This window comes from Schistocerca nitens, chromosome 2 (assembly GCF_023898315.1).
Source record: "Schistocerca nitens isolate TAMUIC-IGC-003100 chromosome 2, iqSchNite1.1, whole genome shotgun sequence".
In the NCBI taxonomy this organism is placed as follows: Eukaryota; Metazoa; Arthropoda; class Insecta; order Orthoptera; family Acrididae; genus Schistocerca; species Schistocerca nitens.
Genome location: NC_064615.1, coordinates 314,838,466 through 314,855,812, shown reverse-complemented (window position 1 = coordinate 314,855,812; position 17,347 = coordinate 314,838,466). Strand labels below are relative to the sequence as shown.

Below are 17,347 nucleotides of genomic sequence, written 5' to 3'. Positions count from 1 at the left end.
ATTAAAACTGTGTGTCGGACCGAGACTAGCTGAGTTACCCAAGCACGCCTCTGTTGGTAGAGCACTTGCTCGCGGAAGACGAAGGTCCCGAGTTCGAGTCTCGGTCCGGCATACACTTTTAATGTGCCAGGAAGTTTCGTAGACTATTGCTATTAATATCGATCACTTACTAGCCTCCACGACTCCACGCCACCTCCGCTCATTGTGAACGAAATCTCCTATATATAACCTGAAGCAAAGCCTTGTTTTCCACGGGCTGTATTTTTACCCACATGGATTACAAGCTTATCTTTACATAAGATGGGATATTTCGGCTGATCACTTTTTGTTTTTACTTTTTACATTTGTCTAATAGCTGGAACGTTCGGTGGTGTAGGTCATGCTAGAGAATGCTGCAGACTGTTGATCAGGGAATTATTTCCTACGGTAGGGGAGAAGTAATTTACGCCATGCGTGATTCTTACAAAGTAATCCAGTTGAAAAGGTCCTGTTAACGGTTTTTCCATCACATACAATTTTATATTATGAGAAAAGATGTACTGAAAATACCTCAAAGTAGACTGACGTCTGACTAGCGGTGAGAATTATGTTTTTCGTACCACTAAGAGGGAAATAAACCCCACCAGTTGACGGTCTAAATAGCAATATAGTCTATTCGGCTGTTATTCTGGCTTTCATGAAAGTTATGCCCTCTGTTTATCAGAAACCATAGTCCTGAAATGCTCTCTCTACTTTTGGATGCTTTTCGCGGACCTGGGTAGAAATTTTGTTCTTGCCGGCGAAGTCGTGCCACTAAAGAATGTATTTCGGCATCATCCCCGTCTTGTGTATCTGCACGGTCAGGGGAGAGTTCTTTGACCACCAATCATCTTGAATTTTTTTGTAGACAGGTGTGTACTTACCAGAATCCGCCGCAAGGATAACGGTCGACAGATTTCTTCAGAATCGTTAAATATATGTCTCATGAAACAGGCAAATAATGTAGTTCTTTCGGGTCAGTGCGAGTAAATCTGTTATAAAAAAGAGAAAGTTATTAGAGAAATACGTTCTTAGTTTTAAGACAGTATATTTCATACATCATATTGTGCTTTGCTTCATATCTGTGTGCGCATCGGAACAAAACGTCTGTTAAAAGGATGAACTGAATGAATGAATAATTATCTAAAATGCTTTAAGTACACCATTTCAAATAGTTCACTGTTATTGCACAAGTACTATGCATAGGATCAGGGCCAATCCTCACAATACCCGCTGCCTAAACGACTTCAAAGTCCCGTCAGTAGGGGCATTGTATCAGGCTCAAGCTAAGCGCCGGCATTATCACGTATGTTCATGCCAGAGTAGTGCTTACGCGCTTAACACACGGACGTGTTTTTGTCGCTCATGTAACGCATCTTCATGATGCCTATGTCTACATGAAAACCTGTACGAATCAGTTCTTGACTGAGGGATAATTTAACTAGGGCTTCATTCACCAATGGAGCTCAGCAAATTATTGTGTGAATTTATGCGAGCGCTTGCTAGTATAATTTTTTCGTAGTATTCTTTACGGAACCATTGCATGCGTGTAGATTGCGCCAAAAGAGAAAATGCATTTTGGAACTAAAGAAGTAGATATTCCCGAGAAATATCACCTGTGCTTCCTACGCCAGAAACTAGAGTATATCTGGCACTATTCCATTAGATAAGCCAGCACGTGATCAATTTTTCTGACGCTATTTCTAAAGATTCGATGGCCCTAGTAATTTGAGCTGACGGTGTCCGGCATTTACAGAACTGCAGAATAGGTCGTAAGAAGTGAGAAGTTCCTCTTACAGTCAAACCACCGTTTTCCAGCAAGCTGCTAATCCGTGTGTATCAAACATTAAAAAATTACACCATGAGAGCATTCCAATTAACATGCTCACGTATTGTTACTGCCAGGTGGTAGTATGCCAAGACTTGCTGTAGTTGCGACTGATTATGTACTTAAAGATTACTACATTTTGTCATTGCCCAGACGTTGCGTTTCTGTGCATTGATAGCAAGCAGAAAATTTTTACCTGGGTTTATATTTTGTGCGTATCTCACTAGGTGTTATTAAACTTCTGTTCACGCTCCTCGTAAATAAGCCCTTGGCTGCACAAATGGTGAGTTTGCAATTAATTCAGTTCTCTAAGTCATTAATATACTAATAAGCTAAAGCCATAATTTTTCCCGAGGGCATGCAGCTTTATTGGAGGGCAGTGTGGAGGGTAAAAATCGTAGAGGGAGACAAAGAGATGAATACACTAAGCAGATTCAGAAGGATGTAGGTTGCAGTAGGTACTGGGAGATGAAGGGGCTTGCACAGGATAGTCGCATGGAGAGCTGCATCAAACCAGTCTCAGGACTGAAGACGACAACAACAACAACAATAACAATAACCACCTATCTGTAATTTGGCAACCGCGTATTATTTCGTAATAAGTTAAAAATATCGAATCTACATCCCTGTCGATTGGTAGTATGCGCGGAGGTGATTATTTTGCTGTGTCGTTGAACTGATGAAGTATCAGATTTCGTGCTGTAGGTGAGTGTACGACGCGAATAGTTATGAACTTGTAACACTTCACGGGCTCGGCTCGGGGTCATGTGGGGAATCTCTCTAAGGATGCCTTTCCATACAGGATAAAGTGATACGTTCTGCCAGACAAATAGTTTCCGTCCAGTGAGACACTTGCTGGATATCCCACACGGATGTATTTTATTTAGCATGTCTCGGCATGGCACCGAATCCATAGCTTTGAGAAAGTCTAAATAAATCACGATCTACCGGAAGATTCGTATTACCACAGTGTCCCATTATGCATGATCCTATATGTGGTTGTATCATGTTACCTTCTTCAGACCTTCGAACTAGTTTACCTAGTGACGGAACCCACAGTTCAACATGGCTTCCAAACCGTGGTGAAACTTCACAATTCTTCACATTAATAAATCATTCCAGCAACTTTAAAACCATCTTGTTACCACTGTCCGTACATCTCGGGTAATCATATATGAAGAGCGATGAGTTGAGTTTTGTGCGAAGTCTTCTTTCTGGGGGGGTCAGATCTGCACTTTGTGGAGAAGGCAATTTTGTTCTACGTGTATACAGAAAGGGATCTCCAATGTAGCTATGTGCTATTAATTTTTTCCCAATGCAATTCGCTTAAAATATTTTTGACGCTTGTGGTCTTACTCGCTTTGTCGAAATGTTTGGTCTGCTATCGTCCAGCTAGAGAAGCTTATGGCGACATTAATTCTAACTACAGCCGTAAACGGATCGGTGTTCAACCTGTCTTCTTCGTGGATTAACGTTTAGTTGCACACCCTGCGGTAATCAAACAATGGTTTGAAAATTACCAGCGGCAGAGTCTTGCCAAGAACGCTGATACGGATGGCGTGTACAGTGTTCTAGTAATTTTTGCCTGAAAATTACTTGGCAGTAGTTCTGAAATGTCATCTTCCCTACCGTGGTATCTCGCAGTCACGACAGTGGTTCGACACGCAACTGATCCCAGTTCAGCACGAATAAGTATTCTTATTGATGTTCCCACTATTCCTGCTCATGCTCCAAATGCTTATCTTAATTTACCGATTCTTGTGACGCAAAATTGAAAGGAAAGATATTATTACAGTAGCTGTAAGTTGTTCAGTAGTTATTAATTAGAAGTTCGGTACGATTATTTCCATGGTAATTTTAAATTGGTACAAAGTGCTGCGAAAGAGCCGTCACTAATTACAAGGTATTTACGAACTGCCTCCCAAATCAGTTCTCGGATTTTATAAACGGCGTCAATCACAAATGATTGGCAGTTTTAGTAACCATTGTCTAACGTCTGAAGTATTAAGAGATTCTTTAAATATTTCATGATGCTTTATTATTTTAAAAAATTAAGATCATTGGGTATTTGAATTATTTTTGCTCTAGAGATGGAAGTGTCATGGTTTTCGGAGTTCAGTTTTTTTAGAATTATATGTACCTCATTTTCACGAGTAATGAAATTCCACTATATCACAAAGTACAATATTTCGTAAGTTTGTAGATGTTACTGACAGATCAGTCTCCTATTAGAACTCCTCCGGTGTGTATTTCGTTTCTGCTCTTTCGACAACTTAGTCACATCTGATACAAGAGCATTTGTTGAGTACTGTAGACGTAGAGAGGTAATCCACTGTGGAAAGATCCTCGCTATTGCCTCTAGCATTTGTATATACCCAAAGTCGGCCCCACAACATACCCATCCACAGCTTAGCCGTCTATGAATGCGGAGTCTCTTCAATCCAGCTGAATGTGCAGCAACAAAACAAATTTAGTAACGTTCAGGCATTTGCGGCGCTGTTAGTAACATTTCCATCCAACTTAAAGATCAGTAGTTCTTGTTGCCTTCTGTTCATATACTTCTCCCGGCGGTTCTCCCACTTCGTCATACATTTCTGCAAAGCTTCTTCAGGAATTTTCTTTACTGCTCTTGAAGAATTGTCCTTAACGGCAACAGTGGTGTCGAAACGAGGTCCTCGTAGCACTGACTATAATTTTGGCAACTAGAAAGTTTTGTGGAATGAGGACTTGGAGAGTAGAATGCCTGCAGAAGGAACTACCATATTTTGGCGAACTAACTAATGACGAGGTACTGAACAGAATTGGGGAGAAGAGGAATTTGTGGCACAACTTGACATAACTGTGTGGGTGGGGGAGGGGGGGGGGTCGTCATGGTGCAAGAACCATGAGTAGCTTCGCGACAATTTGCCAAATCAATTTTGTGAATTTTCTCACGCAACAGTTTCAGAACCAAACGTTTGACATTCCAACCTCTTGCGCTGCTGTGGCATACAAAAGTTGATGTGCTCTACGTTTTTGATTTTTCAGGGAGAAATACTGTCGGTTATTGAGATTTTTTCTTTTCCGTGACAGGTGCTGCGTCTTAGCAGGCAGACTATGGACAACACGGCAACTGGCTACATCGTCAACCTCATGACGAATGACCTGAGTAGGTTCGACCGTGTCATCATGTGGGCGCACTTTCTGTGGGTGCCTTTCCTGCAGATACCCATCGTCATGTACTGGCTGCACAGCTTCGTCGGCTGGTCCTCCTTCGTAGGTGTGGCCTCAGTGTTCCTCATCACCTTACCGTCGCAGCGTAAGTCAGAAACTGTTGCGTCTCTACTAATACTGTTATATTCATTACCTTTAACGGACTGTTCCCACAAGAACTATCTTTGATTTACAAAATGCACATTGTATGCGTTTTACTAGTTCGTGAGAATAAATTTTACACCTTCTGAGGATAATAAGAAATAGAGGCTGTAGATGCGAAACTGAAAATTCATCAACGTCAAACAAGAAAACTAATGAAAGAAAATGTTCACTGAGCTAAGTAGTGTCTTCAGCTTGTCTCAGGGTGTAATCAAATATGTTCAGTCATTAGAAAAGGAATTATTATTATTTCTTTACTTTCTCAGACTTTTTAGAAGTCTGGTTAAGAATGGAGTGATGCGGACCTTTATCAAGCGTCACTTCCTTTTTGCTGTACGGTACATGTTATATTGCATTTAGGAACTTTCGGGTAATTGAACATGTATCAATAATTACGGATTTCTGTAATTGTATATATATGTTTGGATGTAGCTGTATTGCATTGATGTATTGGTGGATATTGTGTGGTATGACTCCTGTAGTTGATAGTATAATTGGTATGATGTCAACTTTATCCTGATGCCACATGTCTTTGACTTCCTCAGCCAGTTGGATGTATTTTTCAATTTTTTCTCCTGTTTTCTTTTGTATATTTGTTGTATTGGGTATGGATATTTCGATTAATTGTGTTAATTTCTTCTTTTTATTGGTGAGTATGATGTCAGGTTTGTTATGTGGCGTTGTTTTATTATTATTATTATTATTATTATTATTATTATTATTATTATTATTATTATTTCATTATTTCTTTCCTTTCTCAGACGTTATGTCTGGTTAAAAATGGAAAGTGACGCGGTCCTGATCAAGCGTGACTTCCTTTTAACTGTATACTATACGGTAAATTGCATTTAGGAACTTTCGGGTAATGGAACATGTATCAATAATTACAGATTTCTGTAGTTGTATATATACGTTTGGATGTAGCTGTATTGCGTAATGTACTAGTGGATATTGTGTGGTATGACTCCTGTAGTTGATAGCATAATTGGTATGTCAACTTCATGCTGATGCCACATGTCCTTGACTTCCTCAGCCAGTTGAATGTATTTTTCAATTTTTCTCCTGTTTTCTCCTGTATATTTGTTGTATTGGGTATGGATATTTCAGTTAGTTGTGTTAATTTCTTATTATTATTTTCGTTTTGGCCATCTGATAACCAAGTTAATTCGCGGCAGCTTGGTTTCTTCTGCTCTTTCTCCCTGTCCAGTATTCTTTCATTCTCGTACTTTGCAACCTCCTTCGCTCTTGTGGCCGTATTTCCGTTCTGAGTCTAGTTGTCCTGGAAACCCGTGAACGCCTGAATTTTTCATTTAAAAAATAACTCTGTTGTGTATCTCCGATTCCTGTCGTCTCATTTCTTCCGGATCCATTTATACCTCTTGGACCCAGCGAACTTTGGTTCTCTTGTCTACCCGAAACTGTAATTTGCTGTGTTAACCTCCCCTGGCCCATTCAAAGAATGTGTCCGAAGAACAGCTTCTAAATTAAGCATCTTCAGCTCTTCGATGTCCCTATACCCTCCGTGAACTCATTCGTTACAAGAGCAGATCACTGTCTGGTGAAGTCTCAATTTTGCATTGATAGAAATTTTCTTCTAATTGTAGATGTTCATAGTTTGTACGCTGAATTCATTTTCTTCATTCACGCTCCTTTATTATTATTATTATTATTATTATTATTATTATTATTATCATCATCATCATCATCATCATCGATACTTGGCAAATCACATTTAAGTGCCCGGCAGAGGGTTCATCGAACCACCTTCACATTTCACTATTGCTTCAATCTAGTTTAGCGAGTGGAAAGTATGAACACCTATATCTTTCCGTACAAGCTCTTATTTCCCTTATTTTAGGGTGGTGATCGTTTCTCCCTATCTAGGTCGGTGTCAACAAAATATTTTCGCATTCGGAGGAGAAAGTTGGTGATTGGAATTTCGTGAGAAGATTCTGTCGCAACGAAAAACGCATTTCTTTTAATGATTTCCAGCCCAAATCCTGTATCATGTCTGTGACACACTCTCCCACATTTCGCGATAATACAAAACATGCTGCCTTTAAAGAGGACGGACAAGCGTAGTGTAGGCAGTCTCCTTAGTAGATCTGTTACATTTCCTAAGTGTCCTGCCAATGAAACGCAGTCTTTGGTTAGCCTTCCCCACAACATTTTCTGTGTGTTCCTTCCAATTTAAATGGTTCGTAATTGTAATTCCTATGTATTTAGTTGAATTTCCGGCTTTTAGATTAGACTGATTTATCGTGTAACCGAAGTTCAACGCTTTTTTTTTAGCACTCATGTGGATGACCTAACTCTTTCCGTTATTTAAGGTCAACTGCCACTTAACGCACCATTTCGATATTTCTTCTAAATCGTTTTGCAGTTTGTTTTGATTTTCTGATGACTTTACTAGTCGATAAACGACAGCATCATCTGCAAACATCGTAAGACAGCTGCTCAGATTCTCTCTCAGATAGTTTATATAGATAAGTATGAGCAAAGGGCCCATAACACTACCTAGGGGAACGCCAGAGATCACTTCCGTTTTACTCGATGACTTTTCGTTCAATTACTACGAACTGTGACCATTCTTACAGGAAACAACGAGAAGATATTACATAATCACGCAATTTCACTACAAGCCGCTTGTGTGGTGGTGTCGAAAGCTTTCCGGAAATCCAGCAACACGTAATCAGTTTGAAATCCCTTGTCAATAGCACTCAAAACTTCATGCGAGTAAAGAGCTAGTTGTTTCATAAGAACGATGTTTTCTAAATCGATGTTGACGGTGTGTCATTAGGCAGTTTTCTTAGAGGTAATTCATAATGTTCGAACACATATGTTCCAAAATCCTGCTGCATATCAACGTTAATGATATGTGCCTGTAATATGATGGATTACCCCTACTACCTAACTTGGATATTGGTGTCACCTGTGTAACTTTCCAGTCTTTGGGTACGGATCTTTCGTCGAGCGAACGGTTGTATATGGTTAAGTATGGGCTAACGCATCAGCATACTCCGAAAGGAACCTAATTGGTATATAATCTGGACCAGAAGACTTGGTTTTATTAAGTGATTTAAGTTGCTTCAATACTCAGAGGATATTTACGCCTACGTTACTTATGTTGGCAGCTGTTCTTTATTCGAATTGAGGAATATTTACTTCGTCGTCTTTTGTGAAGGCATTCGGAAGGCCGTGTTTAGTAACTCTGCTTTGGCAGCACTGTCTTCGATAGTATATCCATCGCTGTCGCCCAGAGAAGGCACTGATTGTGTCTTGCCGCTAGTATGCTTCACGTATGACTTACTTTTATTATTGTTGCTGTAGTAGTTATATAGATATCTATATCCATACTCTGCAAGCAACCGTATGGTGCGTGGCAGAGGATACTCTGCACCACTAGTCATTTCCATTACTGTTCCACTCACAAACAGAGCGAGGGAAAAACGACTGCCCATTTGTATCCGTATGAGTCCTAATTTCTTGTATCTTATGTTCGCGGTCCTTGCGCGAAATTTGCTGGCGGCAATAGAACCGTTCCACAGTCAGCGTTTTTCAATAATAGAACCGTTCCACAGTCAGCGTTTTTCAATAGTGTTCCTCGAAAAGATCGTCGCATTTGTCCAAGGGATTCTCGTCGGAGTTCCGAAGAATCTCCGTATCACATGTTGTTGGAACCTACCACTAACAAATCCAGCAACCCGCCTCTGAACTGCATCGATATGTAAATCATCCGACTTGGTACGGATCCCACAGACTCGGACTGTACTCACTAATAAGTCGCACTATCGTCCTACAAGCTGTCTTCTATACAGATGAACCACAGTTTCCCTAAATTCTCCAAATAAATGGAAGTCGACCATTCGCCTTCCCTACCAGTCCTCACACGCTCGTTCCATTTTATGTCGCTGCGCATAGTCACGCGTAGATATTTAAACGACCTGATTGTATCAAGCAGGACACTGCCAATGCCGTATCTGAACATCACGGTTTGTTTTTCCTACTATCTGCACCTACTTACATTCCTCTGTACCTGTTTATTTCTACAATACCTTAGATTGCCTGTTAATGGCCAGGCACGATTGGGGACTATACACAAAAGTTCTAATCTAGTTCGTTAAATCTATAATTATGCAGCACATGTTAAGTTTGTGATATGTAGATAACGAGAATAGTGGTCGCAAGTATTTGACAACAGGCGCTACGAGCATATGACACACACCATTAGGGATCTTCAAGGAGAAGAATGGCAGAAACTTCAGAGACTTGGAGGAAACTGTGGTGGGCGGAAGTATTCTGATTTAGATGAAACGTTCTCCATACCTGGGAGGAACGCCGTAGACGTACAGCTCCTTTATCTTATGAATGAACACGTTTACTCCCTGTTAAAGCTGTTCTGATTTGATGTGAAATTTGTCCATTGTCTCCAGAGTGTAGGTGTTCTACCAGTTCTATTCACGAGAATATGCAGTTTACGATGGAAGTGGAGAAAGATGGTTGTCTTCCTTTTCTAGATGTCTGTCAATTGGGAAGTGGATGGAACACTAAGCCATTCTGTTTACCGTAAGCCCACAAATACGAACTTACATTTAAAGAGCTCTAGCTGTCACCACCTTTCACAGACAATGGGTGTCCTTCTTAAGATAGTGCACCGGGGACATGTGTATGATAGAGACAACTTTGCAAAGGAGCTAGAACACCTACAGTCTGTGTTTAAAGGCTATGTATATTCCTCACATCAATTCAGAACAGCTTAAACGAGGAGTTACAGGGATCATTCAGAATATGAAGGAAAGGAGCTGCTGTTAAAGTCCTTGGAGTTCTTCCCACATGTGAGCAACATTTCATCTGAATTAGGCTGAGCAGTTAATCTTACGTTCATCTACAAAAACATGTGCTCTTCTCTGCTCGGCAAAGGATGATCTAGTTTTGCTTGTTGCTGTAATCTACAGGATACTATGTCAGTATTGCAAAACCTACATTGGCCGGACCACACGCAAAGTGAAATGTGCGTAATAAAAGTTTGCGACACTGGCCTTTCGTAGCCCAATAAGTTAATCACAGCCAAGCTTTGTATCTCCAGAGGACCTACTATGGCTTATTCTGGAACGAAACTCTTGGCAATGATGAGTCCCTTCTAGGATTAGATTACTAAGGAATCTGTGAAAATACGTTCGGCAGAAGATTGGTTAATCGTGATGGCGGCTTTCAACTTCATAAGACACGAGGAACAGTGAGTTTTCTTATATCTTCATAAATTAAAAATTTTGCCTCTAAGGGCACGTCCGACGACAGCTTCATTATTTTGAAAAATGAATTTTAACTTCGCAGGCTCCCATTTCGACAGAGGACACACATGTAATATCACCGTTGCACGTGGGACTGCGCGCTTCCGATGCAGCAAGACAAGACAGAGTGCGGTCATGCAGAGATGATCTAAGTGCACACAGCAGCGTACAAATTTTCGGCACAAAGCCAGCGGCATGCACCAACAATCTCACATGCTGATGGCTGAAATGGTTGTCAGACGAAATATCATTGCAAGGTGTCATCCAGCCCCAACTTACAAACCTCATGAAATGCATTGTTACTGCTCACCTTATTTCTTTATGGTACGGCGCGATCGTCCGAAGACAAAAGCCGTTAATTATGAATGTGGTGAGCCAGAAATCAATGAATCATAGTTACTGTCGAGATGTATTGAGGTGTAAAAAATGAAAGAAAATTCATACCTCGTTCAGAATATTTCGGCAGCTCCGAAGTAGAACATCCTGCAATTTTTCTACACCACGAGAGAAAGGTTAGGTTTCCAGCTTGTTTCAATACACAGTGCGCTTTCGGAAGTTTTAGACTTTCACAGCAAAACATTTTGTCAAAGATCCATCCATTGCGTAGATTCCATCCCTAAATTGCTATATTCGAAGCTCTAGCACATACAGCTAAGGGCAGCAGAACATTTTCATTAGACTCGGAACCACCTCAACCATGTGTTTCTTTTTCTTATAAATAAATGTAAATAAGAATGTATCAAATCTGGAAATATGTTAAGCATTCCAACACTTCGTAATTCAAATCTACCGGTTTCCCAATTGCCGAAGAATATTTGTGCAGGTGTATTCCCATAATGAGAGATTCTTACTAAGTTTTGTATAAAGAAGCCATCTGCTCATGTAAAATTTTTCATCTGGTTAGTCCATAAGGCTTGCGCAGTGTTCACGAGTTATTGTTCCACTCATTAAAAGATAATCAATTAGAAAATTCCAGTTCGTGTAATTCATCGAATAAAATATCTTAAGCATCAGGTATCTCATAAAACTGTAATCTCTCATCGTCCAGTATCATACTGTATTTTCATTTGTTCAAGAGTTGCTAGAAGTCGTTTACGTATATCATGTTCAAGAGACGAGCTGTCACGTTCGTATATTTTCGAACCCTCGCTTAACAGTGAAACGACCCCTTAGAAAAATTATACATGACTGTGCTTAAACTGACTCACAAAATTTTTTAGCGCAACGCAATCTGACTTTCAATAATCCCTGCAAGAGAATGGCCCTGACTAAATTAACCTATGCGTTTCAAAAATCACTTACCCCACAAAAAATCTTAGTTACTCGAACTACTCAATACAACGAGCGCCAATACTGCCAGCTAAATAAAAGATTCAAACTACTGAAGGCACTAACTACTGATAGGCATAGTTAGGAAAAGAAAGATTTTGATAGAGAACAATCAATGTATTTACCTTAATAGTGTTCAAAAGTGATAATATATATATATATCAGTCCATGATATCCAATATTACAAATTTACTCTTTCTGATGGACACACGTCCAGATCGTCCGCTCTCAAAATTCCGCCATCTCTCCCCCCACATCCTCCACTGCTGGCGGCTCACCTCCAACTGCGCAACGCTACGCGCTGTCAGTGTTGCCAACTCTAAAAAACCCAAGTCGCTAGAAAGGCGCTAAAACTGATTTTACTAGGGTGTACTGAAAATTTTGTCCTGTGAATGGTGCAATAAGCCAGTGGGAGGGGGGGTAATAAAATATTAATAAAAATTCTCATACGTAATTGCTATATTGTCTTAATTAAATGACGCATCGCTTGCAACAACATACATATAAAATACGCTAACGTGTAATTAAACGTGTTATCATAGTTGACCCAACACATAAATTGTTGTTTCAATCACAGTATTCAAATATACTAGAAATATACAACTATATTTGTAACAAAAGAAAGCAAGAACTCAAATTAGGTTACAAAATATATACATACTGTGCTATTCATCGTCGTCACTCAGAAGATCGAATAACTCTTCTGTTTCATGCTCTGACAGAACTATAGTTGATGTAGAGGGTTGAACGTCGCTCAAAAGATGTTGCAGTTCGACTGGGTTTGTCGCATAAGAGTAACTTTTATTCCTTCCAATAAGCTCCAATACGTCTGACGGTATGTCAAAAGATGCACAATCTTTTTGTTTCTTCAGCTGGTCTCTCAATATGATCAAAGCATTAATTGTCTTTAACGATAATCTGTAACGTTGTTTAGTTTTTATAATGTTCATAGAACTGAATATTCTTTCCACTTCTGCATTTGAATGCGGTAGGCATAGAACTGTCATTGCTAGCAGTGAAATCAAAGAAAAAGGATTCTCCCCTGCGGCATTTTTATACTGCAAAACCTCACTCCAAAATCGAACAGTTTTAGCAGTGTTATTCCACCTAATGAAGTTGATATTGTGCCATTCTTGCAGCATACCGTCTATGAAATCGCCACTAAAACCCAATTCTTTGGCTACATCCGCTACAGCATTTTTATTCACTTTGAGTTTTTTCAACATTCAGCATTGATATTTTTTTCAGGATCGTAACGTTACTTGGCAGTCTTTGTTGAATTTCTTTTATGAGTTTCAGACTAAACTGAATGCATCTTTTCTAAAAACTTCAAACTTGACTCAGACAATTTATGTTCAAACATAAAGCCAAGGTTCGGATTTGCGTACATATATTCGCTTGGAACTGGTGTTGCCAACAAATCAACAGTTGGAAAAACTATGTTTTGTCCGAGTGACTGCATGAGAAATACAAGTGTATCTAGTAATTTAGTGGGGTCATTGTCTTCTCCTTCAAAAGCTTTTATTGCTATTTGTACGTCTGCATGTTTAAGGTAAAACATGTAAAGATGATTTGATTCGTCACAATACATCTTGTACAAAAGATCAGCAGTGTAACAATTGTCTTGAACCATGGCAAGTGAAAAATGTAGCTTTAGTTCTTCCCACTGCTACGGAAGTCTTCGTATTGCTGGTTCAATTAAAAGCCAACGTGTTGCACAGACCTTCAAAATTTTTAGTGGCTGTTTTCCACAATTTGCTGTCTCATCAACCTTTTTATATTCCTCTTGTCTTTTGGGTGAAATGGAGAACCAATTGTAGGTTTCCCATACAAGAAACTCTGTTTCTAGGTATGGTATTCATTGAGGCGTGCGAAACTGCAAGCTGAAGAGAGTGACAAATGCAACGGATCAATACCAAATGCTTCAAACCATATTCTCTCTTGAGTTGTTCGAAAAGCCCATTGTTTATACCGACCATTGCAGAAGCATTATCTGTGCCAATTCCTAACGTATTAGCGATTGGAAGTTTGACATCTTTCAAAGAATTCTCAAGAACAGCAGCCAGATTTCGTGCATCTGCAGTTTCTACTACAGCGAGTTTGAGAAATGCTGATCTAATGGTTTGGTTGTTTACACTATAGTACCGTATAACGATGCCTAGCATTTTAGATATTGATACATCTGTGGATTCATCTATTAGTACACTGTATTTTTGGTTACCTATATCTTCAATCAACGATTGTGTAAAATATGGAGCCAAAACTTCAGTTATAATCTTAGTGCACTTTGTACGATGTAATTGCATGTTCTTAGCGCCCTCATCACAGGAAAATACCTTCTTGTGCAGTATTCCTAAATGATCTACAGCTAAAATAGAACAATGTTCAGCAATAAATAAAGAAAGGGCGCCTTCCGCTCTGCTTGCTATTCTAACTGTAGTTTTCGGAACAATTTTCACAGGTAAGGTGGTTTTTTTTAATCAATTTTTTGTTTATGCTTAATAGTTTTGGAATGCTTCCTAATATCACACAATTTAGCACAAAACTCTGTTGCACATGCTTGCCATCTTGCGTTGGATAAGTCTCCAACGACTCGTTTCAGCCACCCATTGAATTCAGGTTCTGCTTCCCACGCATCCCGATATTTTTGAGTGCACTGCTTCTTCCTCTGCGGTAAATCCATTATGTAAGCCACCACAACATTTCACCAATTTATAATCACTGAAAATACATTAAAACTCAGGCGAACTAGAGGTCGTGAAACAATCTACTCACTCGGTAACTCGGTATAAGTCCTATTGTTCATTGTTTAAAACGTAATAATGTCTGAGATACCCCCACCGAATTGTTCTTGCGTTACCACTGTGCATGTGGTAATAATTTGACTGCGAGTTAACATTTCGAAAAATTAGTGGTTGCTGGACAGAAATGTATTTTATTATACTTAATATTACGTATGTTTTTTGTCAATTCGAAAAATAAAGGGAGTTCAAAAGTTGAAGAATTATAGGTCAATACGCTATCAACGATAACAGACTAGTGGGTAATGAATAATGAATTGTTCTATAGTCAAGGTTTTCTTACTCTGTAGGCAATTCCCACATTCAGGTTTACTAAATGCTGAACAATGCTACATGATCTGCTAAGACCTTAATTTAACTCAGTAAATCTAGAACAAAGTCAGTGTAGTATACATTATATTGTTAAAATCTTAGTTTTGTTAATGAAAATACTGGACCAAAATAGTTTTGATTTGTACTTCAAAAGTCGTCAGTACTCCAAAAGTCGCCAAATAAGTCGCTAAATAATTTTTGTCGCTAAAGTTTTTTTTGTCGCTAAGACGAATGCAAAAGTCGCCATTTCTAGCGACAAAGTCGCTAAATTGGCAACACTGCGCGCTGTTAACATCCAGCTGCCCAACACTACAATAGCCAGTATTACAACAATGCCAACCAGCCACAGACTGCACACAGCACAGCCAGTGATTTTCATACAAAGCGCTACGTGGCGTTACCAATATAAAAACCTAAACAGCCTACTTACAACAGCTAACATCACCAGAAGCCGTCTGAAGCTTCACCAGTTTTGAACGAATTATTAGCTTTACATAGTCAAAGTATGTCATGCTGTCACGGTACTATACAGGGTGGTCCATTGATCGTGACCGGGCCAAATATCTCATGAAATAAGCATCAAACGAAAAAACTGTAAACAACGAAACTTGTCTAGCTTGAAGGGGAAACCAGATGGCGCTATGGTTGGCCCGCTAGATGGCGCTGCTATAGGCCAAACGGATATCAACTGCGTTTTTTTAAATAAACACCCATGTTTTATTACACATTCGTGTAGTACGTATAGAAATATGAATGTTTCAGTTGGACCACTTTTTTCGCTTTGTGATAGATGGTGCTGTAATAGTCACAAACATGTGGTTCACAGTTTTAGACGAACAGTTGGTTAAAGGTAGGTTCTTAAATTAAAATACAGAACGTAGGTACGTTTGAACATTTTATTTCGGTTCTTCCAATATGATATATGTACCTTAATGAACTTGTCTGAGAACACATGCTGTTACAGCGTGATTACCTGTAAATACCACATTAATACAATAAATGCTCAAAAAGATGTCCGTCAATCTCAATGCATTTGGCAATACCTGTAACGACATTCCTCTCAACAGCGAGTAGTTCGCCTTCCGTAATGTTCGCACATGCATTGACAATGCGCTGACGCATGTTGTCAGGCGTTGTCGGTGGATCACGATAGCAAATATCCTTCAACTTTCCCCACAGAAAGAAATCCGGGGACGTCAGATCCGGTGAACATGCGGGCCACGGTATGGTGCTTACACGACCAATCTACCTGTCATGAAATATGCTATTCAATACCACTTCAACCGCGCGCGAGCTATGTGCCGGACATCCATGATGTTGGAAGTACATCGTCATTCTGTCATGCAGTGAAACATCTTGTAGTAACATCGGTAGAACATTATATAGGAAATCAGCATACATTGCACCATTTAGAGTGCCATCGTTAAAATGGGGGCCAATTATCCTTCCTCCCATAATGCCGCACCATTCATTAACCCGCCAAGGTCGCTGATGTTCCACTTGTCGCAGCCATCGTGGATTTTCCGTTGCCCAACAGTGCATATTATGCCGGTTTACGTTACCGCTGTTGGTGAATGACGCTTCGTCGCTAAATAGAACGCGTGCAAATAATCTGTCATCGTTCCGTAATTTCTCTTGTGCCCAGTGGCAGAACTGTACACGACGGGCAAAGTCATCGCCATGCAATACCTGGTGCATAGCAATATGGTACGGGTGCAATCGATGTTGATGTAGCATTCTCAACACCGACGTTTTTGAGATTCCCGATTCTTGCGCAATTTGTCTGTTACTGATGTGCAGATTAGCCGCGACAGCAGCTAAAAAACCTACTTAGGCATCATCATTAGTTGCAGGTCGTGGTTGACGTTTCACATGTGGCTGAACACTTCCTGTTTCCTTTAGTAACATAACTATCCGGCGAACAGTCCGGGCACTTGGATGATCTCGTCCAGGATACCGAGCATCATACATAGCACACGCCCGTTGGGCATTTTGATCACAATAGCCATACATCAATACGATACCGACCTTTTCTGCAATTGGTAAACGGTCCATTTTAACACGGGTAATGTATCACGAAGCAAATACTGTCCGCACTGGCGGAATGTTACGTGATACCATGTATTTATACGTTTGTGACTATTACAGCGCCATCTATCACAAAGCAAAAAAAGTGGCCCAACTGAAACATTCATATTTCTTTACGTACTACACGAATATGTGATAAAAAATGGGGGTTCCTATTGAAAAAAACGCAGTTGATATCCGTTTGACCTATGGCAGCGCCATTTAGCGGGCCAACCATAGCGCTATCTGTTTTCCCCCTTCAAGCTAGACGAGTTTTGTTCTTTGTAGTTTTTTTCGTTTGACGCTTATTTCGTGAGATATTTGGCCCGGTCACTGTCAATGGACCA

General features: G+C 39.9%; 1 protein-coding gene across 1 annotated transcript in view; it reads left to right on the top strand.

Annotated features, from left to right (window-relative positions):
* LOC126236083 (ATP-binding cassette sub-family C member 4-like) overlaps positions 1 to 17,347 on the top strand; it is a 251,908-nt gene that overhangs the window by 85,907 nt on the left and 148,654 nt on the right. The window contains exon 5 of the mRNA XM_049945146.1: positions 4,919 to 5,144. Within this exon, the coding sequence (XP_049801103.1) occupies positions 4,919 to 5,144 (226 nt within the window). The remainder of the gene's footprint in view (positions 1 to 4,918; positions 5,145 to 17,347) is intronic.